Source organism: Athene noctua, chromosome 6, assembly GCF_965140245.1.
Source record: "Athene noctua chromosome 6, bAthNoc1.hap1.1, whole genome shotgun sequence".
In the NCBI taxonomy this organism is placed as follows: Eukaryota; Metazoa; Chordata; class Aves; order Strigiformes; family Strigidae; genus Athene; species Athene noctua.
In genome coordinates this window covers 14,608,088-14,633,206 of record NC_134042.1, presented here as the reverse complement: position 1 = coordinate 14,633,206, position 25,119 = coordinate 14,608,088, and the positions used below count along the sequence as shown (strand labels likewise).

General features: G+C 42.2%; 1 protein-coding gene and 1 pseudogene across 2 annotated transcripts in view; both read right to left on the bottom strand.

Moving 5' to 3' along the window:
* Positions 1-12,371: 12,371 nt before the first annotated feature.
* LOC141962237 (U2 spliceosomal RNA) lies at positions 12,372-12,496 on the bottom strand (annotated as a pseudogene).
* A 9,181-nt stretch (positions 12,497-21,677) lies between these two features.
* The window catches only part of COX16 (cytochrome c oxidase assembly factor COX16), a 48,424-nt gene continuing 44,982 nt past the window's right edge, over positions 21,678-25,119 (bottom strand). The window contains exon 5 of one of the 2 annotated variants that reach the window (XM_074909668.1): positions 21,678-22,092. In XM_074909668.1, coding sequence (XP_074765769.1) covers positions 21,976-22,092 — 117 coding nt within the window. In that variant the 3' untranslated portion in view covers positions 21,678-21,975. The remainder of the gene's footprint in view (positions 22,093-25,119) is intronic. The other variant, XM_074909669.1, reaches the window with a different exon arrangement.

Sequence of the window (25,119 nt, the reverse complement as noted above, 5' to 3'; positions counted from 1 at the left end):
GATATTTTGAAGAAGACGAAGCCTGTGAATCCCAGCCCGGAGAAAGGCATTGCTACTGGTACCTCTAGAGGTTTTGCAGTCTGGACCCTGATTTACAGCCCTCACTCATCTCTGGCTGCAGACAGCTATGTGCACTTCTAGATTACAGCCTGGATCAAAGACAGATACAGTGAAATACTCAGGCAAGATTTTTGCTCAAGTACAGCCAGTCAGTCCTAAGCAAAATACCATGGATATTTTATGAAAACAGTGTATTTTTATTTTAGATCTATGGGCTGACAAGCATCTGAACATGCATGAGTTTAAATTGCTTCCCAGCTTGGGGGATCTGCACTACATCCCCCTGGAAAGCTATTTTAATTGCCACACCACCTGGAAAACCACCCAGCAATAATATTCTTTGCCTCGCTGGCCCATCAGGCTGGACTGTAACAGACAAGATATTGTTGCAGCAACCTGATGTAATCAAGAGCTATAAAAGGCAAAGCAGTAAATCATTTGGATGCAACAGTCTGTCTGTGCACTTAGCTGTTCTTTAAAACATCCTAATGTTCCTAAAACATCCAATAAACAAAATTGCATTTAACTATTAACAGTCACACAGCAATTTTCCTTGCAAAACTTGCAGTCTCACAGACAATGGGTGGTGGTGGGGAAGGAACATGGCTGGGAAGTAGATTGAGAGTGTCCAGAATTAAGAAATTTTTTTCATTCCTGCAGGTGGTGAAACTTATCTCACTGTTCAGCACAGGTGTTGGAAAGGGTGGCTCTCGCTGCTCCTAGGGTTAAAGAGTCAACCATATTCTTTACTGAGCTTTCCCTCAGTGCTCTTAGGACACACCAGCTAAGCCTGCTCATAAGATCTAAAATGAGAGCTGCAGCTCTGAGGGAGACTTGCACAACACTAACTGGAAATGAGGAGTTATGTCTGTCTCTTACACCTCAGTTAGGACCATCAAGACCTGCCCTGGAGGGGGTAGAGGCGGAAATACTGGCTGCAGATTCCCTCCTGAGCAGGAACTGCCATTCCCCAGAGCTGTGAGTTCAGATAAACTGTAGAAATGCACACCAGAGTGGTGGCAAGAGAGGTTCTTGCTAGAGGGCCAGGAGGCCAGAGTCCTCTCCACAGCACAGAAGTGGGTCAGAGTCCCCTCCCTGTCAGGGACTTGGTATTTCAGCACAACCCTTGGAAGCACAAAGCCTTCTTATAGAGATTTCAGATACACTAAAGCACATTTTCATTTCAGCTCGTGAGACGAGCTTTGCTTTTCCTCTGTATCTCAAGACTCTGGTTTCCAAATAAAGAATCAGTCAAGATATACAGAGAGTAAATGAGATCAATAATTTCTATCGGCTTTTAAAGTGACTAAAGAGACAGCCGAGGAACTGGAAAGAACTGTAGATTAGACAGAAATTGAGGCATTTTCTCAGCTGCTTCTTTACCAGAACTCCTGAGAAGCAGGGAAAGACAGAATCTTTCTCTTTACCTACCTGGCCTCAATAATGAAACAAACCCTGAAGTCTCAGGAGAAGGAAAACAGTAGCAGCAGCTCAGGCTTTCCTTAAAAACTGTGGACCATCTCACCAGCCTCACCCCAGCAAAGTCATTGCAGCTGAGTGCTGTTGAACCATCAAGGTCTCAAGGTGCGTATTTGGTGGCCAACTGTCCTTGAGAGCTGTGGAGCTACTTTAACTTAACCCAGATGAAAATTTTCCCCATTGGCTGACATTTAACTGCCCTGTTTTTTACAGGATTTATCAAGAAGTCAGGCACTCAAGGTGACTCATCGCCAGCTAAGCCAGAGCCAGCAAGAGCTGTCACACTGCGCAGCACTCTGGCTGCCCCAGGGGGCTGTCAGTGACACCGAGTGACCAGATCTTCCCTTGCCTTATTAACCTGGGCATCAGCAGTGTGTCGCTGGGCATCAGTCAGGTTGGATAAACCCCTCTTGTGCACTCAAGGTGTGGATGATGGGGAGCCTCTCCCTCTGTATTGCAATGGGGCAACATTCATACTAACACAGCAGCAAAACTCAGTTACACCAGGGCATGTACAGAGAGTCCAACTGGTTGGTAGGCAGCTACACCAGGATAAATAGGAAGAAAATCTGTAATTAGAATCACCTGTCAAATACCGTGCACCTTCCCCCACTCTCCTCCATTGCATTTATAGCCTGTCTCTCCCTCTGTCAGCCTGCTCTTGATTTTCAATGGGTTTGCAGTATATTTAGATTGAGAATAAAGCTCACATGTGAGCAGGTGAATTGGAGGCAGCAGAGCAGCACCCCACAAAGCCTGGAGGAAGAGGTGGCATGTGCTCCCAGACGAGCTGGGCACAGTGCTCAGCAGCAGATCCTTCATGGCCAGGTTCTGATAATGCACCCATATCTGCATACAACAGATATTTTATTTACTCCACTGGCCCCCTTCTCCAAATGCTGGGCTTGGACCACAGGCATTTCTCACTAGAGGGCAGCAGGATGCATTTAGAGATGGACACAGCAGATCCAGCTGGGGCAGAATTCAGTCCAGCCCTCTGGATCCCCGAAGACAGTAAATAGGATGATACACAAGCCACGGTTGGGATGGTGCCACCACGACAGCCTGCACATGGGGCCAGGAAGGAGCTGGCCCAGCAAAACCCTGGCCAGGTGGGCAAAGGGAGGGTTTTGCATTCAGAGTTACACCAAGGGGTCTGTTCAGGGCAGCAGCCTGATATTAATACGCTTGGCACAGCATTAAAAAGAAGAGCAAATGGGATAGGAGGCCAAAGCAGCAGCCTTGATGTAGAACATGAAGGGAGACATTTGTTATCAGAATATCAGAGACAAGGAGGCACCTCTGTAAAAAAAAAAAAAAAAAGAAAAAAAGAAAGAATGGCTACAGCGGAGGGTTCAGCTGCTGAAAAACCACTTGATGGGCAGGAATTTGAAAAGACCTGCTTCTCTGTCAAAGACACACACACACAAACCTGCCTTTCCCTGGCTTGTTCCAGAGAGAGGAGTTATGTGGGAAGGAGATGTGGGATGAAGCTGTGTTCAAACAACAGAGCTCCTAAAAGCTATGGAAAACAGAACTGAGCGTACACAGGATGAATTGAACAATAACACTGAAGCAACACAAAGTTTGTCACTGGGATCTCTGGAGTGAAAAAAAAAAAAGAGAAGTGGAAATTACTTAGTGTGGGCAGGCAATCCTCTGTTTAAATAGTGGAAACAGCATTTTTAGGTTTACTGTGAAAGCCAGATTAGTCCAAGTGCCCTGAAGGTAGCGCTCATTTTGTGGGCCAGGGATCTTCCCTTCCAGTGCAGGCTGGAGCAAGCACCTGCTCCAAAGGTGCCTTTTCAGATAAGTGGTTTGATTCTCCTTAAATACCAGGTATACTGTAGGTGACATCATTAAATTGTTGTCCAAGCTGGTTTGTGCTTTATTAGAGAGAAATTAAACCATGAACAGCTCGTTGCAGAAAGCAAGGGTAGGTACCAGCTATGATACAGTTCATCTTCTCCCAAGGATCAAAGAAAATCTTTGTAAAACTACATAAACCACCCAGAGTCACTCCATTCACCCTGGAAATGGAAGGGCCTGGAGGAGCATAGCAAAGATTTCATTAGCAGTAACCATGACACCCACTTTAGGATGGGAGCTGAAGAAGGCAACATCCAAATAGCACTGGGGGGTATGTTTCTGCAAACAAACGGAAGTCACCATCACTGGACTTGGCTAGGAGAAAGATTTTAGGGCACGGTGGGATTTCAGACCTGGAAGTACCTGCATAGACAAGTGAAGTTTGGCAGGAGCCAAGAACTGGATAGAGTCAGGCCCCAAATATTGAGTTGTGGAAGCAACCAACCACTGATACAACATGTTCTGGAACATTGCTATCTTTCGATAACTTAAGATTCTAAAATGAATATCTAATATTTAACTGATCTGCTTTATTTCAAGCAGAAATTTTGGTCTTGAGGCAGGGATTACTCAATGGGGTTAGATGGCCCAGCTTGTGCAAGAACACAGCTTGGAGAAGGTTCTTCTAAGATTTTGTGACAATGCTGACATCAGAAGAGAGGATTCTCAAATGACCCCTGCACATGCTCACGACACCATCTCTTACAGCTCTGATCAGGTAGTTACACAGCCTTCTGTCCCTGAGACGTGGGCAGAGGAAGAGTTGCGCACAGGAGAAGGTCCACACAGTGGTTCTGGCCTACCACCACACCGCACCTGCAATAACACCTCACTGAGCACAAAGATGGAAATGGTGATGCAAGAGGCACCACAAAGGGCCAGGCCCCATCTGGACAAGAGAGAAAGCACAGAGCAAACAGACCTATTAAAAAAAAAAAAAAAAAAAAAAAGGAGAGCAGACCTTCTCTGAGCTTTGGCAAATTGGCCCTGAAGAAGCAGTGTGAATCATTAGAAGAAAAGGATAAACTGCCCCCAAACCTGCCTCTTGTATTTAAAAATTGTATTTAAAAATCGCATAAACACCAAATAGGTTTTAGCTCCTTATTCCCCATCTTTACAAATATGGATCATATAGACATAATGAGAAAGATGAGAGGGGTGACAAGAAAGGAGAGCAGCAGGCATCCCCAATGTGCTAATTACACAGCACTCCTTTCCTTAGGAGGCAATACATCTTTCTTCTGAACGGCCCCATTCTGTAGCCAAAGCTTGCCAAAAATCAGATAAGGACTGGGGCCCTCTCCTTCTGAAAAGCACTGTTTGGGAGACACCAACATCTAGGAGATGATGGACATGAGACATCGTCTGCAGCTGTTACTGGTTCAGGCCCGTTCCTGCTCAGGAGCTGCTTCTCTGCCACAGTCTGGATATCGGAGCAAAACTGGTCTCATTCTACACATGGGTGTCTCCACTGGAAGGCTGTGGTCATAGTGGCCAGTCAGCCCTCTTCATTTGTAGCCTTCAATATTGGTTTAACCATAAGGGAGGGGCAGCTTGCCTTGCCCCAGTGCTGTCCCCCTGGGACACCAACAGCAATTTGGAGAAACCACTGGCAGGGTTGTTACATGAGGGCTTTGGTCTGCAAAGCTGAGCTTGCTAAACACCAAGCAGTCCTTGGCCAGGTGGTGATTCTGGGACACAGCCCTACCAACAGAGGCAAAGATCCCTTGAAGAAAAGCCTGGAGTTGGAGGACAACCAGGATTCCACCCTGTGCAACATTTAAATAAGCTGCTTCGGCAATATTTGGCCCTCTGGAATGCTGCCATGTTTTGGGATGGCAATGAGGTGGTCCTGTGGGTCTGTATGCTCTGTCTCTCCTACTGTCTCTCTTACACTCTGATCCCAGTGGCTGGAAACATTACCTGGGCAGAACAAGACAAAAGCACAAGTAATTTGCCTGTGTTGTTAGGGAAATGGAAGCAGGACAGCAAGCCCCATCCTACAAATGGTTATCTTTGAGCACACAGCTCTTAATTGCATACTTAGGCAAAGCCTAGGGTAATTTAGTAAGTTAAGCATGTAATTCCACTTTAACTGATGGGTAAGTCCCTAAAGCAAATGCTTATGTGTACACAGGGCTGCTCCCTAACTTGGCCAAGATTTGCTGGGGAGCTGGAGAGACCTGGCTTGGGTGGCACTGGGGATGCTGCTTTGGCAAGTCACCATACTGATGTACATGATGTACAAAGCCATGCCCCAAATTTGTACGGCAATCTCATCACTGAGAGAGCAATTCTGGATGAGAGTAACCCACTTTTAGTAGAAGAAGGGTAGATGGGGGGACAGATGAAGGCTGAGGGCTGCCCAGCCCCATCCACACACTGCAGCAGGGAGCCCTAAAGCCTCCCCCAGCAACTCTGCACCCCTCCAGCTGCCAAGCACTGCCCCAACAGCTGGCCAGCTTACCTCTGCTCAACCTGGCACAGCTGTGCTTCAAGAAATTTGTTGCACAAACCTGTCTACTTCTTAGTTTCACCATCTATAAAATTAGGTTAAAAATAGATACCAACCTTTAGAAAAATATCTGGAGATCCTTTAGGTGAATGCTGTGCAAATAGAAATTGTCATTGTTAACAACCGGGTAAGATGAAAAAAGAAGCTAGGGAAGGGAAGAGATCTACACTGAGCTTTTTGATGGATCTGAATTCTCTGGAGGGAGGAAATAGTCTATTAAAGCCACATTTACTCTTTAGAAAAATTTCCTTATCTCTGATCAGGAAAAAAAAAAGAAAAAAAAAAAAGAAGAACGATTGGCAAGGAACGCTGGGCAGGCAGCCTGACTGTGGCTGCCTCTGAACCCACACCCCTCCCCAGGTGCCAAAGGAATGTCACCTCACCCTGGGAGATGGGGCAGGGCACATATCTTGTCTCAGGAGCTCCAGGGGCAGCACAGTGGCTGCAGGACCAGGCTGCCTTCCCACCCAGGTCAGCTCCCTCCACTGGTGTTTGCTTGCTGTTCTCAAGGAGGTCCCCGTACTTTGGTTCCCATACTTTAAGTGTGAAGTTTTCCATTTCTGCCTTCAGTCAACTCATGAAGCTGTGTATCAAGTGAAAATACGCAGGAAAGAGGAGAAAGTTACCACATGGCTTAATTAATCTTACGGGTGGCTGTCATGCAGCAGGAGGTAGTGTAAACAAGAGACTAAAGTCTTGGCACACTGAAGAAACATCACATTTCTGCTGGTGCCAGTACAATGGAGAATGGATTTAATATAATGTTCAAGGGAAGAAGTAGAGGGAGGAAGGGGAAAGAGGTGAGGGTTGTCTGCAACTCTCAGGCGCATAAAGGAGGCTCCAGGACAACAGGACCCATTTAAAAGATTACAGCACTAATTGCACATCCGCCTTGCTCAGTAAGGAAGGTCACCTGCACCACAGATGGCACCTTCACCAAGGCACAGAGCGCTGCAGTGAATGGTCTGGCATGCAACAGTCAACCCTCCTGAAGTAGTTGTGTCCCTTCTGCTTCTTTACCTTCCAGGGATGAAAACATCCCGCTTGGTGCCAAATGATGTGATGAAAAAACAGTGCAAACCGCTCCTCCAATTCTCACAGCTGATGCCTGCATGCCCCTGCCGGAGCCGAGCTGGAGGTACAGGGTGAACAGCTACAAGTGACCTCTAACAGCTTGAGCTGCATGCTAACAGCACCAAGGAATTTATTTACTGCAGAGGATCGTTATTCTGGGTCTTGTGTAAATTCAGAGAAACTAGGTTTTTGCTTTCTTACCAGCCTATGAAGGCTAGGCAAAGGGTGAGAACAACAGGGAGTTATTCCCTTTTCCTGGATGTAGCAGAGCAATGACATGATCTATCCATTATTACAGAAGGAGACTGTGACAGACCTTTTCTACCTCCTTAGAGATAAAGGACAATTTCTTTCAAGAGCAGCATCAGTAATTTCTCCAAGGCCAATAGTCAGTTCAAAGTAGACAGCACAAATGCTCATTGGCATTTCAGAGGTGAACAGCAAATAAACATTCAATGTTGAACAAGATGCCCCCCCTCTCTTCCTCATGTTAGATCTGCTTTCTTCTTAGGCAAAAAGATAAAGGAAAAAGGCATTGCTAAGTAGCTTTCATTAAGGCATGTAATGTCGTGCCCTTGCAAGGGCTGCCTACCCCCTGAGCAGGACTGTAGGTGAACATCCCAAAGCAGCTTGCATGTGCTGGGTTTTACTCCAGCTGGATATAGTTTGGAGGGTAGAATCACCTGGGAAAAGATGCATGAGGAGACAACCAGTAGAGTGGTATGAAGGAGGAAGCCAAATAAAACTGAGGAGATGGAAGTGGGAGGGAGTGTGCAGCAGGGAGGAGATGGGTCTACTCTGGCCAGCACCAGTATCAGTCAGTCAATGTGTGACTCAGTCAATCCACTCTAAGCATGACATTTCTCTTGGTAGAACATGTCCTCTCCCCAGTTTCTCTGCTCTAATGCACTGATGCTTTCATTTCAAAGGGTGACATGATTACAGGGGATGCTAAAAATACACATGGGCTTTCATTCCACTCCCCCGTCTCTGGTGGAACAGAATTTCCAGCTTTCCTCTTAGCCAACAAACAGTGATTTAATCAGAAAGATGTCAGGGGGGGAGGCGGGGGGGACGGACACGACAAGACCATATCTTTCTTTTCATTATCTCCTTCCTTTATACAACATTTAACAACCAAGGCTCAAATTTACAACCCAGTCTAGTTCTTTGGGTGACCGTCAGTTAGCACTCCCAAAGGAAAGAGAGCCTTTCTGCTGCACATCCTTCAACGTGCCAGCCCTTCAGCATGATTAAAGGTCTAGGCCAGTAATGCCCAAGTTTCCCATGCTGTTGGCAACCTTAGCTACTCTCTGAGTATACAACAAATACACAGAGCTGGGGTTCACCACACGTGCAGCAGCCAGATGCTCCCCTGAAACACAAGCCTTAAAGTAGATAGGCACCACAAAAGCTCTGCCAACTACCTGCCACTCCCGGGGGGCCCTGGGGAGAGAGGAGCCTGGGGACAAGTACACAGGCTGGGTAAGTTGTCCTTCCACTCATGGATGCATAGATGAGGTACTCCAGTTCTCATTTCAGGGCAGAGATGAATGTCCAATCAGCCTCTACTGCACAGAGCCCACTGAGCATTTAAAAACAGGAGGTTTTAGATAATAAAGAGTTAATTAAACAAATGTTAAACTTATCTTGCTCCAAAGGCTCAATGTACTTGCAATTCGGCTAAAATAAAAGTGTATAAATGATATCAGACAGACTTGATGCAAGGAAGCTCTTCAAACTGGTGGGAAATTATTTAATAATATTACAGTTTATTCATATAACATTAGGTCAGTATAAACTTTCTCTAGCTTTAAATGCTTTTACCTCACATCTGAAACATTTTCTTTTTCTGCTATGGTTTAAAAGACATAACCAAATACTAGGTTACAGTCATTCCTGCTTTTGCATTAGGTATTCAAAATAGAAGTCTTAATTGCAAGTTGCAAATGCTATAAATGGTAGGCAATAAATCTCAACAACAGAGGATCAAAAGGGAAGAAAAACCAGTAACATGGTTGTTTTTTTTCTAAAACCAGGACACATTAGTCTGGTTACAAGACCTCAGTTGTTAGAGGGAGAATTTTACCTCAAGTGACAGATTCTATGAAACACTTCTGTATCAGGAAGATTAAGAAAATACAAACATTTCTACTCAGGATCATTGTCAGTATCCCAAAACTCAGGAACTGACATTGGCTTTTCATTGTCATTTCAGAAGAAAATGCCCTTATGCCTCTGATCTGTACACACAGAAGTGTGGGATATTGAAAGATATTTCTTTTAATAAGCACTCCAATTTCAAAAGCTTTAAAATTTTAATTTCAAAATTTCATAGAAGAAATAGATGACTGAAAGCATTTTAACCACATCTTTTGCGGTCTCCGAATTTTTAATTCACTTAAAATCAGACATTTACTCTTACAAATCAGAAAACCCTTTTGAGGTGGATGTTTTGTAGGAGCATGCAAGCCTCATAGAACAACTTAGTAGTGAGGTTAGATGAAGACAACATCTTTATGTACAAAATCATCACACACACTTTATGTTCTAGTTACTGATCAGAGATCACTTAAGTATAAAATTTGTATTAAGAACTAATGAATTACTCCTTTGGGAACATGGAAGCAAGTTCCTTAGTAAACGCAGAAACATGAGTTACCCCTCCAGAAGAGTCAAGCAGAGGGAAGATGGCTTTCTGTTTCAGTTACAAGATAGAAGAATTCATTACTTTTTAAGAGGTGACTTTGATTTAAAGACACTTTTATATGTGCTTGGACCAACTGAAACAGTGAACTGGATATATATTTTATATGGTTTTGTATATGTATAAATAAATGCTAAGAGAGTTTCAAAAAAATTCCAAAAACATTCTGCAGAGCTGCCACCATGCAGCCAGTGCACCCTGCACTCTCTCTGCCCCCTGCTCATGGTGAAGGATTCCTGCCAGGACAGAGGCACTGAGCTGTGGTGCCCGTGAGAGACAGACAGCAACACTGCCAGGCCCCCAGTGCGTGGTATATTCCATTTCCTCAAAGACTTGGAGAAAGCAGATGTTTTTCTTCTGCTGAGCAACGGGCAGCGCTCTGCCCGCCCAGCGCAGGGGCTCACCGTTGTGGCAGTATGCCCACTCTCGCCGCTGCTCACCCCAGCCCACCTGCGGCCCTGCAGCCGGCCAGCACTGTGAAGTGGCGGCTTCCCAGGTCGGCACCATCTCCTGACACGAAGACGTCCTCTGACCACAGCATCAGGAGAAACAAGAGGCTGGCAGACAGGGCCGGCAGCTAGCGTGACACTTCTCTAACTCAGCTTCTAATGGGATAATGAAGTGCGATTTCAGGTAGTAACAGCTTCTGTTGGACATCGCAGGCCTGAGGCCATGTACTCACAGGGAGAAAGAAGCTACCCTCAGTAAACAGATTTCACTTGGACTGACAATTTTCAGTGTTTATTCACTGATTTGTTTCAGGAAAGCTGTTTCAGTGGCTTCCCTGCCATTATTGATTCAAATACTTTTGCTAATTATTTGGAACACAGTTGAGATTTGCCCAGCTGCTGCAGTTATATGGGATTTACCAAACTAGAGTCACCAACTGGTGAATGGGGTTTTTCTGTCAGAGAACTCATCAGATTACCTACACTGGAGCAAGGCTCACTGCCACATACGGAAATGAGAGTTTTGCTGTCCCCTAAGGAGAGCTCAAATGCTCCTAGATCTGTTCAAAGCTCTTCAAAGAGACACAGAGACAGACATTGCCTTCAAAGTAACCATGGTTTGTTATTTATTTCTACCTTTTCCCTTTTTAGTAACAAAACAGTCATAACTAATAATCATTATTGTTTTGAGTGAATCTAATTGCAGTGTTCCCTAAAGCACAGCAACACTCCCTCCACGCCCAGCCAACTGAAATAGAAAAAACGCATCCCAAAAATAGCAGCAAGAGACAGCTAACAAAACCTGGCCTCCCACAGTGTCATTAGACCAGACAGATCTTTGAGACAAAAATCAGCTAGGAGACTAAGACTCTGGAAGACATTGCTGCCTTTCTACAAAAGCCAGACAGAGGTTTCCTGCAGCAGAAGCCTCCTACACCCCCCTCTATGCCAAGGGACGTAGAGCTGGCTGGTGCTACCCCAAAAGTAGTTTTGGAGGGTACATGGGCAGACCTCCCTAGGTGGAAGGCAAATTCACAACATCCTCCATGTACCTTCTCTACACAGGGTAACTGCAGAGACAAAGGTAGAGTTTTTAAGTGATCTCTGCCAATGTAAAGACTGGAAGATACCCTGTAGTTACTGGGCTTGATCTAGGAATGCTGGAGTGAAATTCCTTACACATGAGGTTCCGCTATATCATTTTATGGTCTCTTCCAGAGATAATACATATGATTTCCTGTTTCATGAGTGACTTAGGCAAAAAACCCCAAGCCCCTTGTGTATCACGTAATCACACTGTTCCATCTAATCCCTGAAGCCAGTCCACTACAGAAAGCAAAACATGGACTGCTCTGAAAAGAATCTGCCAGAAAAATGTGCACAGATCTCTGGCCAAAATCTGCTAGAGGAGAGCTCCTCACTTGGAGGTTAGACTGCTGCAGTTGCATCAGGATGAAAAACAAACTGGGAAGGGACATGCCACCTGCATTGTATCACAGGCTCTAACAGAGGCACCCATCTCCTGTCATAGTAGTTAGAATGGGTCACAGCTCAGGAAGGCAAGACAGGGAAAAACCCAGCATCCCAACAAAATAACATCCAAATGTTTTTATCTGGGACATCAGCATCTTCTACTGCCCCCATTCTGATTGCCCAACAAACTCTTTTTCATTGCAAATCAATAGATCTGTCTGTAAAAGCCAGGATTAGATATGGTCTTCAGGCACTGAGGCTAGCTGGCAATTACAGTGTCCCTTGGGGATACTTAGCTTTGGATTTCAGAAGTTTACTACCACCAAAACTATAAAAATATGGATATGTTATCACAGTATTTTAAGGTCTTCCTATGTAAGATATGTTTTTTGCCTGATCCTAGAACCCCATTGATGCAGGGGTGCAAAGCTCTCAGAGGACTTACCGGTATCATCTTCCAAAAATTTCTGATTTATATTTCCTCTAAGCATTAAAGTAAATAAAAAAGGAAAGACTCTCCTGTTACAGATAAATGTTTTTTGTTGGCCTTCAACAGAAAGGAACCAAACCCACCAGCTGTACTATAATTTCTCCTACTCCAGAAAGTGGAGGCCCACCTGCCTTTTGAAACAGAAGCAATTCAGGCCAATGCATCTCAGCTGTATTTGCAAGGCATGTTAAAGGGAACTTGACTACTAAAAGCTGCCAGGTCTCTTAAAGAGCAGGAATGAGGTACTCACAGACAAAAAAGAGCTAGGAGGTCACTGAGCCCAGCTTGCTGCCAGGGCAGGCTACAGTCCCCAAAGACAGAACATGCCAAGACTTCAACTGATGCTACACTTGATCTTAGCCAAAAGGCCAAGAAGTGATAATGGGAAGAGGACTGAGGATAAAAGCGACTGGCAGCTGCCTCTATATGCTCTGCAGAGAAGATTCATGCAAACCTCTTTGGAATAATACTTAGAATTTATCACGTTAGGCAGATGGTATTTGACTTGCTGCTCTTAATACATAATCCTGAAAGGTCTGTGCCAGTTTGCTACTGTAATAATAATGCTGGTTTGCATGTTACAAGAAACCTTAAGCAGCATCAATAAAGTAGTCTCACAGGGCCAGTTTGCTGACACACTGTTCATGCCCTTGCTGTACACAAGGTTATCTTTAATGGCAGAAAATATCTTTTTATTGTTCCCTGTTGACTTGGAGGAGACTATAGATCCTCTGACCTTATTGCCCATACAACATGAGTTTTAGCTGAAAGATGGTCTAAGCAAAACTTTGCTTTTGAAGTAGGAAAGATGTATTCCCTTAGGTTATTTCATCCAGCAGACAGGACTGCATTCAGTCCTGGCTAAGAAAGCCCATAGTATGACTTCCCCTTGCCCGTGCCATGATTTCCCTTGTCAGAAAGGTAGCTTAGATACATTACCTCTGTAGTAGGCAATGCTGGCATTGTAATTTCTATCTAAACACCAGTGTGACAGAGTAAGGTATTTGCTGACCTTTGTAATAATTTGCTGAGATAATCTTTATTTAAGCTGTCAAGAAACTCAGCAGCTTCTCAAGAGAAACAAGAAATAATACATTAAAAAAATTATGGCAATATCAGAGTTGCCCTAATTTCAAACTCATTCAGAGCCCTTAACCCTGTTCCAGAGAGTTCAGGGAGAGAAGCTTAAAGGCATTAGCAGAGGAACACAGGCCCTTGCTGTTTTTGCAAGCATCCATCTGAAGGGTTTCTCTTAACTTTCATGAACGCCAAAAGTGGAGCACCCCAGACCGCTTACTAAATGAGGAGACTTCTTGGGATCCAGCTCACCTTTATAAACCACCCTTACAAAGGCAAGGTGATCAAACCTCAACTAAGTGCCTTCCAAGATCAGTGGAAGGGAAGAAGCAGTGGAGCACAATTGAACACCCACCTTGTCAGGCCTTAAGGTATCATGTATTTTCCGAATTTCAGATCTTCCGCTACACCTCTTCACGTAAAGAAAGCAGAATGGTGAATCCTCCGAGGGCAAAAGAAACTTCTCCAATGACAAAAGAACTAGGCACAGGAACACGTTGCTCGAGTGTTGCAGGGGTTCCTAGATCATAGTATCTCTGGGCAGAGAGCACAGAAGAGAAGTAACACCTCTTTTGCTAGCTGCTTGGCACTACCTGAACACACAGAAAGGGAAATGCAAAAAGACTGTATAGAATACATGGCAGTTAAAGTGGATAGTGTTTGTCAGCAACAGAACTTAAAAACGTTTTTTTGAAGAAAATATCCTTTTTGGGAGAAAAATTATAGATGTTTTTAACCTGAGGAGCTGTAGAAAATCCTGTGCATCCTTCTACTACTAGTGAAGAAGACAGGGGGGAAACAATAGACACCTCAGGGATAAATAACTGGGAGACCTGTGTATGAAATGATACATGCAGAGGATGCTATCAAGTTAGTGAGATTAATCTAAGGGTAGTAATGTGCAAATCTGGTTTCACCAGGAAATTATATCTGCACTTTTAAGATCATGTGCAGAATGTGTTAGAAAAATGGACCTGTCAGATAACATTGCATAACCCTGGGTAGCTTCAAGGGACAAAGACTGCTCAATTTTTAATTTCTGTTGTGAATAATTCATTACAGGGGTAAGAAATCTTCATGGATAGATGAATGATAAGAGATAAAGGTCTCCTCCTCCTAAGCTGGGTCTGGCCATAGAAAGTACAGCTTCTCATATCCAGCTTTTTCTTGCAAAGTCTAAATAACCTGGACTAGTCAGAAACCTCAGTCCACTTAACAAAAAAGTACATGTTCTATGCTGTTCATGGGAGATACACTAAAATGGACATTCAAACAAGCATTTAAGACATTTATATTTCTGATTATTTAAAATATAGGGGGGTTATCTAAACTGAAATATACCATGAATGTTCCCAGCTGTTCCTCTGCAATGACTTCCCTAAGTTGCAAAACACTGTCTGTCATAATTCACTTTTAAAACTCCCCAAAAAAACCCCTTATCAGGGGCCAGGGTGAACTTTAGAAAATTTGATCAAACTGCATTCAAGTTCATCTTGATTTAAAGGATGATAGAAATAAAACATACGATTCTGATGTCTATTATTCCAGTACAGCCAATAACGCTGTTTGCACTTCACAGGGAGCACACAGCCCAAAAGGCCCATTGTAAGAAATATGTAATCTCAGACTTTTGTACTGAAAATATGCGTTTCAACTTTAATCACGTCTACACCCAGTCAGGATGTTCACAAGCATCTGCAGTGGGGTGGAAAGCCAAATAATGGTAAGACATGACTTCAAAATTGGATGGACTGTAGTCACTTCAAGTATATACGACCGTGAGTAGGACTGGAGTCTCTCTGTCTTACCAGTTTGTTGCTAGATAGGTAAGTTAAAATGATGGAAACGCTAGACCTAACACTTAAACAGGGGTGAGGCCTTTTTTCAGACTGGGAAATGTGCTGGGTTTCTTCTTCTTATGACATATGAGCATGCTGTTCGACTATCTAATGAAAAAATGACATTATTTAAGATGAACTAAACAGAAATAAATTTAGGTTGTAGTATTAGCGACAGCTAATGTTGCTAGGGAGGAAGGGGATCTAGTTTTTAGAGGCAACTTCACTGTAAAAACAGTTTATGTAAAAGTTAGTGTCCTTACCTGGGATAGCAAAATACTGGATGCAGTAAGGGGTTTTATTACCAGTTATTGTGTAGCAAAATCCTCTGTAAAATTGCAAGCATGCAGCTTTCTGAATGCAGATGTGTGCATCTGATGGGAGGAAGGACAGTGTTGCCAGCCACAGAGGTGTGCACTTGCACACTCACCAGCAAGCAGGATCAGCACTCACCAATTAACGAAGGAACTGACAAGTACAGTGATAAAGGGTCTTTCTCAATATTTGTCTTTTTTAAATCTGGTTGACTGACATTATGCAACCTGTTCACTGAGAGGGATCTATTTTGATAGATCTTTACTGTTATTGTGAACAATTTTTGTGAAAAGTTTTGGAAACTGTTGAAACATTTTATGCTGACAGTCTTTTAAGTGAAAAAGCATGCTTTTAAGATCAGAGGTGGCTTTTTGTTACCTGAGGAAAAAGAATCAAGAATTGGAAAAACACAAAAAGCAAACTACAACACCGCAGTTCACCCAAACAAAAGTATTTCTAAAACCAGTAGCTTGCAAAATAGTATACTTGATTTTTCATTCTGACTTGAGACAAGTATTTTTGAGCTCAAAAGTTTTTCCTGAGACAGAAACAATTTTCCTCTCTACTCTATCCAGAGGGACCAGTCAGAAAGAACAATCTGTTTTCTATTACTATTTTTGTCCCTAAGCTTTTTTCTTTCCACATTTCTTCTTTTCTCTTATTTCCTTTTTTTTTTTTTTTTTATTTTTTATTTTTCACTTTCATTTTCCTTCCTTTTCTTTCTTAGAATGCCCTATCTATTGAAAAACAGAAGAAACTTGAGTCTGGAACCCAAGATTCTTTGCTCTTGCTCTCCTCTTTGCCTCTGTTTATTCAGAAGGAGTATGAAAAGAACTATATTAAGCTGAAATTTTATTCTGCTGTCCTCTGTTCAACAGAAGATAGTCCACTAAAGCCACTAAATCACAGATAACACTTCTCTGTGCAACATTATTAGGAACTGACAGCTAGAGATGGATGAAGATCTCATCTTTTAAAGAAAAAAGTACATTTCATTTCCTTTGTACATAAAATAGAGAGCACAGCATTGTGTATCTAAAGATAAAAACAGACCCAGCGTATTCTGGGTGCCATACTTAAGGGGATATAATACTGGGTCTGTGTTTCTGGGCTTACATTTTACAGGATATCTTCAAATTAATTTAGAAACCACTATTATTCAATTCATGGTAGACAATGAACTTTTAGAAAAAGAGGGTGACATTTTACAGCCAGCTACATTAGGAAAGAGCAGCTCAGAGACTGAGCTGTTACTTTTTAGGAGGAACACTGGAAGAAAGGACAGAAATAGGAGGGAGAATGGATTTGTAGGGCAGAGACAGGTTTACCCCTGATCCTGCCTGGGATTAAGCCATATTCCTGGGAGCTACTGGGCCTCCTGAGGTTGATACCACAATGGATGTGGTACTGACCATGCACAATGGAGTTGGTATTGAACATCAAGGATCTCATCAACTACCTTGGAACACACATGCTAAGTAAGTATGGTCATTTTTTTCCATCAACTGAGGCACAGTAAGCCAGACTCCAAGTATGCTGGGTGAAAGCCCATAAATTTCTTCTACAGAGGCACTGGCAATACACAGTATTCCCTTATTTCTGTTTTTTGGAGGTTTTAAATTTTTTTCTTTCTCAAATGACCTGTGACTATGACACATATACTACTTTTCACATTTGCAATGTATAAACATATTTAACACGTCCTTTCTGCAGCACTACCAGCTGTTGCTTTGGTTGAATCTAATTTTAACATACCTCCCAAGCAGCACAGAGATGGTGAGGGTGAAACTTTAATTGCTTGTCTGTGTTAAGCAAGACAGTTAAACATGCACTTAAAGCACATGTCCAACAAGAAAATACGGTCGGTCCGATTCCAGTGGTATGAAAGACTGCTTTGGGCTCCTGGGGTGAGGACAAGTTTAAGAAAAACATGGAGTTTTTGTTTCTAAGTCTAGAGACTATTAGTGTGTTGGATGGGTCTGGCTGCAAGTCCTTGTAGGAAAAGGCCTACCAGTGAGCAATTACCTTCGATTACAACCTTCTAGTTAGCTAGTCTAAAATAGAATGGGTATTTTTTTGTGAACCTTACTCCACTGAAGGATAAAAAGAGGTTTTCTACTGAAAACACTGACAAAAAGCAGCCTTTCTAACCACAGAAGTTTATGGAAAATTCTTTGACCATCTTCATATAAAAATAGTTATTCTGTTTTCCCTAAGACTTCAGGTAATTCCCTCTTTGTTTCTTTTTTTTTCCTCACTGGACACAAAGTAGTTAGTAGCAAAGTATAATATTAGGCTTTCCTATTTCTTGCAGAAAGAAAAGGCTCTGAAAAATACAAGATATAAAAATGAAAGTTGTCCTGGACTTGTTCTGGAAATTCAAACATAGTGACTCAGAGCAAATAAAAGAATCACCAAGAAGTACAAGGGCTTATGTAGTTATTTCAGAAGGTGAAACCTACTGATTTAGGTTCCACCTATACACAGGCACATACAGTTAAACAAAAAGTGTTCATGTAAACCATCCAATGAACAGTGACCTCTAAATCACTCCAAGTTGCTGCTTCTCTGTGAAGAAATTGATTCCTTCCTTTGCTTTTTGGGATTGGTCCCCAACTGATGATGGGGTATATTTAAATTATTTTTCAAAAATTTCTGCATTCTATATTCTGGTCTAAAACTTCCATCACTCATCTTTTATTATGCCATAACCTACCATTTTTTTGGGTAGCTGGAGCCATTTTCAAGACCATGGAGGATCACTATTGGCAAATTTGTTTTCTGCACCTTGATTCTAGAAGTTTTTAACACTCAGGTGCTCAGTCAGGTGCATTTAGGAGCTTTGAAATTCAACTGCTATGTTATTGAGCAGGTTTTGAAACCATTTTTTGACCATAGTACCTACAGCTTTCATTAAGCCTCTTTTGTCTGTGTTATAAGATATTGAGCATTTTCTCTTTTGAGTCACCCATGAGTTTATAATTCAAAGTGCTATAGGAGAAACACTCAATAAGCAGGATCCACAGGCTGATATCATGAAAAGATCTTGTTAGTATTTTGGGTGGCAGATAGCTGTTGCTGGGAACCATCCAGCTGGATACCCACTGGTGCTGCACTGAGCTCTCCCTATCCCTGGGGACGGTGCCCCACATTCTCTTCACTTCTAGGCCCTACTGCTTTTCTTGTTACAGAAGATCCCAGAGACCAACCTTGCACAGTTTCTTTGAAAGAAAAACACTTTCTCCTTCATTGTCGAAACAGATATTTTGATTTTTAAGTCCACATACACAGAGACACCTAGCCAAACTTCCTTCTTTTATTTCTAATTTCATCAACACTGACTGGAATATCTGGCTTCTTCAGTCCTCTCTTTTACCCCTTTAATACTTCACACCTCTCACTAAAGCCTTGTTTTCATTCCTCTCAGACTGGTATATGCCAGTTACCAAAGAGGATGCAAAAATGTCAATCAGTGTCTGAGACTCACAATTGCATTTATTTACCTCTGACACCACCGCCACACACACACACACCCCCCCCCCCCAGTCACAGATATTTAGAATAACAATTCAGGAATTCAGCAAGGTTGTCCGCAGGTGCCTTAGAGATAACCAGAATGCTGTATCATGGCTTTCAAAAGGATAGTTCAAATAAGGAGCCAAACTAAGCATGAGTCCTGAACCAATTTAAGTTTGCCTCTCTTGCTAGTGTTGTGAACAATAATTCTCCACATTTCTGGAGTGCCTTCTACTTTAGGACACATGACAACTTAAGAGACTTTAATTGACTCTCAACACACTTTTTGTAAGTATTATTTCCAGTTCAGTGGCTAAGAAAAGCACAGCATAAACCGTGAAGCCATTGTCCACGTGCATGGCAAAAAAAGAGAAATTGCTGATACAGTTCTCCCCATTTTATGAAAAGTACAGCTTCTGTACCTGGCAAAAATTATTGTTGGGTGTTTTTTGTTTTTTGTTTTTTTTATTCATAAATGAGTCAACAGCATTAAAAAAAAAAAAGTGGGATTTTTTTTTTTTAGTGGACTGTCAATTTCTTAAAAGGGAAGTTGAAGGACAAGTTAGGAAGTTTTCCAACTGCATGTCAATGTTTCTCAGAGATGCTAAGATAAATCCATCTCTTTCCAGAGATGCCACTTCCAAGGTAGTTACAAATATGCCATCAGAAACTACAGGAAATTTAGTGCCTATGAAAAAGGAGGGATGGAGGTCCCCACAACCAGCAAGCAACCAACTAAAACTGGATCCTAAGTTATGACATAAAAAGTGTTCTTTATAGAAGTAATTATTTACAACTACATTCCAGCCCTGTTGAAGTAAGATGACCATTCCCAAAACAGCCCTTGCGGGATATCAAATTACTAAAAATACCCAGGATATTTCAGTGTTTTGTTCATCAAGAAAACTGATAAGCCTAAGGGCTTCATGAAAGAGAAGTATCTGTGCTTTTTCCCCTAGTGGAAGGGGTGGTTTTTCCTACACATGTTGTTCCTAGAATGCCACATGTTATTTCAGGGGTTGTGTTGGTCCATGCTGTGAGGCAATGCTGCAAGACTGGGAGCTGATCATGCCTCTCCATATGCAAAGCAATGGCAACCTCCTCTCTCCTTCAGTCAAGGCTGGGAAAGGGAAGATATGTATCCTCTGGAAAAGAGATAGCAAATTTGCAGAGTCCACACAAGATGGGTCTACACCAGGGAAAGTAATCAAAGAAACATTTCCAGTAGTCCAGCTAGTACTGCAACAGTAGCAGTGGTGCTGCAGGAGCCCTAACTCAGAGAATACTCTGTCAGTGTAGTCAATGCACTGGTGTCCTTCGAGCAATCAATTTTGCTCCTGTCAGTGGAAATGAACCAGGATTTGAATTTAAAAGTTGAAAAAATGCTAAGCAAGGTATGCAGTTCTAATTACTCCTTATTTGTCCTATTTTATATCTTATTTGTCTAAGAATATTATCTTGTAGGTAAAACTAATGACAAAACATTTAAACCTATTTCCTTCTTGTTTAGGTCTAGCACAGCTTAATGTCTCCATATTCTAGTTTTTCAGTTGCTCCCCTATAGCTTTTATGATTACCTTATTCTTTTATTGCTCCTCTTGTTCCTCTCCTGGTTCGTTGAATTTGATAATGCATTTATTTAGAACCAAAGACATATATGATATTGAACAGGGCAACACACAAATACACAGCTCCAACCTTGTTCCAGATAACATGCAACACTTTCTGATGGTCTTCGCAACTCTATCAGAAGAAAACATGCACAAAATATGGCTATTTCACGTAATGCTTTATGAAATGCTTTAAAACTCTCTCAAAATCAGAGTTGATTTTTCATCCTGAAAGACTGGACCTCATCACTGAGAAACTGAAGAAAACTAAGTGCCGAGGGAAGTTTTACCTGAGGGCAAGGAGGCTACCCTAAATAAAGTGTCCAAAAGGACATTTAGATTGAAACTGACACTCTTGAAGAGAGGAGCAAGACCACACCTCTTCTAAAAACAGTTCCAAAAAGATTTACATATAGGTGTCACTGAATGCTTTGAAACTAGAATCTACTGTTAATATGTGCCCTGCTACTCCATTACTCTGAAGAGGAGCTCTACAAGTCTGTTCTAGCACCTCATCAAAAGTTTCATTTCATTTGAAAAATTGACTAGGTGCTTCTCTTCACTGAACTGTCTCAGCAGAAGGGCCCTGAATTAGCATGGTTTCCTCTAACAGCAAATCATTGAGCACACAAAGACAAATATAAAAAGAAAAGCATTTCAGAAGAATTATCAAAAGATAAAAATTTCTGTGCACATGCACAAAGACACATGTATAATACAGGTAAGATGAGCTTTGCCACTGTATAGTGGTTCAAGAAGATTCTGATACAATACTTACTCACAGAGAAACATCACAGTTCTGAGTGAGGAAGAATTCTTCCAATTTAAACTGAGAAGTTCCAATGCAAAGGTCCTGCCTGCACAAAGGTATGAAGAATCACAAAAATCTAATCACATCTAAACAAATCTCATTTGACCAATTACCAGCTGACACTCTGTATATGCCTCTTGTACACTCAAGATCCTGGAAATGAAACACAAGAATATATTTGGCCAAATATGGACTCACTGTTCTGAACAGCTCATATGCCTCTAAAGTTCCTTCCAAGCTTAAGTCTGAAGTCACACAGGGGCTCCCTGAAGCAGCATTTATCTGGTCACACACATCGAGATGACAGCACTGTTGTTCTCATTACGACAACAACTTCTGGTACTGACAAGTGACTCCTGCAATGTTATTCCTCGCTGAAGCATCTCAGTTTTGAACGAGAAGGACTGAAAAACAATGGGATATTCTCAGTAGAATAATCAGCTTTTTTTTAATTGAGAATTCATATATACAGCCTCCGTGGAACTCCGTGCAAATGGATGCAAACAAAGAGTTTCAAATAATACAGTGCATTTTGGTCTGATCTCACAGTTACTTAAATATACACCAGCATGAATTGCTCATTGCAATCTACCCCTCTCATGTCTGTTCCTGATACTGGATTAAAAAATAAGGCAGTCCAGCCTGAGACTTCTTTTTTTTTTTTGCAGAGGCACCAAAGTAGGCTTGCTCAGTCATTCTGTCTTGAGACGGACTGCCTCCCGCTGTTGCTTCTGAACAGTCCTGGAATCCTCCCACAGACGGGGTCCTCTGATGTTCTCCCAGTTATCCAAGTCAGACTTTTCCAGCTTCTGCAGATAAACAGCAAAAAGAAGTGTGTCACTTTGACAGCCCCATGGTTTAAAGTATGTATGATTCTGAATTGTTTTATTTTTGCACAAGAAACTCGGTATCAGTATTGGGTTGATGAACTTTTATCTATCCTGCAACCAAAGTTCAACAGCAAGAAAAAGAAATGTAGCTGCATAAATGACTAAAGTGGGCATTACTGCATCTGCTTATCACCAGATACGACTGAAGAAATCTTCACTTTTTCTTTCTTCTCTCATGTTGTCTTCCAGATCTGTTTTTCAACTGCAACTCTGCCAAGTACTGAAGTAGTAGGAGTGATAAGCATTGGTATAGCTCAAACAGTGACCTGAAGTATCCTGTCAGTGCAGATACCAAAGCATACTGGAAAAGATGAATTATCTAGCACAAAGAAAGACAGTAATAATGCAATCCCCTTCAATCCATGTGGTTTTAACTTGAAAGGTATGCAATGGTTTCTGCTGCTGAGTTTCTCATGGCACACAACCATCACAGATAGGTCCCTCACTAAGTCATACATGAGATATGCTAACTGGCTGAACTGTCAGATACTTAAAAACTATCTCGATTTTAATTACCTCCTTGCCTACTCCTATCATTCCCACTCAGAAGTACCAATGACTGCAGTATTTATCTAGCCTTAGATGGGCACAAAATTGAAGAACAGGTGCCCTGAATCACCTACCAAGTGCTCAGTTGAAGAAGACAAACATATACTGCATCTTCACAGTCGTACTGGCAGAGACATCGAAGTCCTTTCCCAGCAGACAAAGACCTCAAGTCTCACATACCAGCCTGCAGTCTGGAATGATACATCAGACATGATGGGGCTCTGCTGACAGGAGACTGAGGAGAGTGTCTGCACCACGGCCAGGAACAGGGCTATTCTACATGCTACTGAGCAGGGCAATACTGCACACCATTAATGACATGTACTGCAGTGGGATTTAAACCTCTGATTTGTGATCAGGGCCTCATCTCAGCAAATGCTGTAAAAACACACCAGAAAATACTTAACCCTGCCCTGAGCTTGTGGTCTAATTTGTCTGCCATCCATCATCCAAATAAATGGCAAATACTGAGGGACCTGAATAATAGTCACAGAATAATTCAACAGCTAGGACAGAACAGACCTGCTGCTATTAGTTCATGTTATGTAAAAATTTTCTGCCACTTCTACAATGGAGGAAATTGCAATGAGTTTAGTCAGATATCAAAAGAAATTAGGCAACATTCAACAGAAGATACATGAGAACACATGCACAAACACAGCAGACTTTCACAAGGTAGAAGCAACTGAATTTTTTATACAGTGGAGTTGGCATAGGTCTTTCTGAAAAACTGTCTTCACTACTTCATATGTTTTATGATTAGCTGGTACTTCATTTCAGCCGGAAGGGATCTGAGCTGACATGGAAGGAGAGAGAAGGAGGGACGGCACCCATCATCCCACACAGTAGCAACTATCCACTCTGACTGCAAATACAGAATTTAATGTCTGATGCTAATGGAAGCTTCAAGGAAACTACACTGAAAATAACCACGTGCTTTAACAAAAGGGAAGCATGCTGATTTTATTGAACACAAAGGTACCACACAGCTGTGAGGATCTAAACTATTTCCAAAGGCGTTCAGCTCCCAAAGCCTGAACAAGAATCAACATTTAAAATATATACAAAACCTGTAGTATCTAAAGACAGGCTATACAGATAACTCTATCAAAAGAGTCAGGTATACTGGAGATCTTTACCAAAAGTTCATGTTAATCTGCCCTGAAATTTCACAAAGGCTTTTCAGAGAGGTTTGTACAAAACAGGACATGTTTCAAAAACACAATCTAAACAAACCAGTACAAGAAAGTATTTCGGCAGTTTCCAACAGAAAGTGTAAGGTACCTGGAAAACACACTGTGATATACTGACAGAATAAAACAACCAAGGGTTATGTACAGCATTGCCTCAAACTACAGAACAGATAAGATGTATTGACAGAGTTAATTTTTGCCAATTAAAGCATAAAGAATTAAAGATTCTAATGGATACATAGAAAGACTGTATTTTTATTTTTTATTTTCACTATATTTCTATAGATTGTTAACATTTTGTGTCATGTGTAAAGATTGTGTTTGATACCTTGCTGCAATTCAAGAAGAAAGCACCTTCCCTACTGGCACGTGACAGTTTCTGCAAAAAACAGTGGCTTAACGCAGAGGTGTATGTTCAGTTGTCAGAAGGCAGCATGATTAGACAAACCAAATTTCTAAACTGATTCTATCAAGTATTGAAAGAATAAAGGACTCCTGTTGCATGTCGATAAGCATAAGAAGGAATATCACCAGTGAAAGAAGACCCAAAAATCTGTTCCACAATGCTTTCCTACTGTACCGCACAAAACCTGTGCTGATTTTGGCTGGGATAGAGTTAATTCTCTTCACAGTAGTTAGTACGGGGCTATGTTTTGGATTTGTGCTGAAAACAGTGTTGATAAGACAGGGATGTTTTAGTTACCTTTGAACAGTGCTTATGCAGAGTCAAGGCCTTTTCTGCCTCTCACCCCACCTCACCAGTGAGTAGGCTGGGGGTGCACAAGAGTTTAGGAGGGGACACAGCTGGGACAGCTGACCCTAACTGATCCAAGGGGTATACCACACCGTATGGCTTCATGCTCAGCATATACAGCTGGGGCAAGAAGGAGGGAGGGACGGACACTCAGTTATGGCATTTGTCTTCCCAAGTCACCGTTACACGTGATGGAGCCCTGCTTTCCTGGAGGTGGCTGAGCACCTGCCTGCCAACGGGAAGTGGTGAATTAATTCCTTGTTTCGTTTTGCCTGTGTGAGCAGCTTTTGCTTTACCTACTGTCTTTATCTCAACCCATGAGTTTTCTCACTTCTACCCTTCTGATTCTCTCCCCCATCCCACTGGAGGGGGAGTGAGCGAGCAGCTGTGTGGAGCCTAGTTGCCGGCTGGGGTCCCAACACTACCTCATGTACAACTAAACAAAACCTA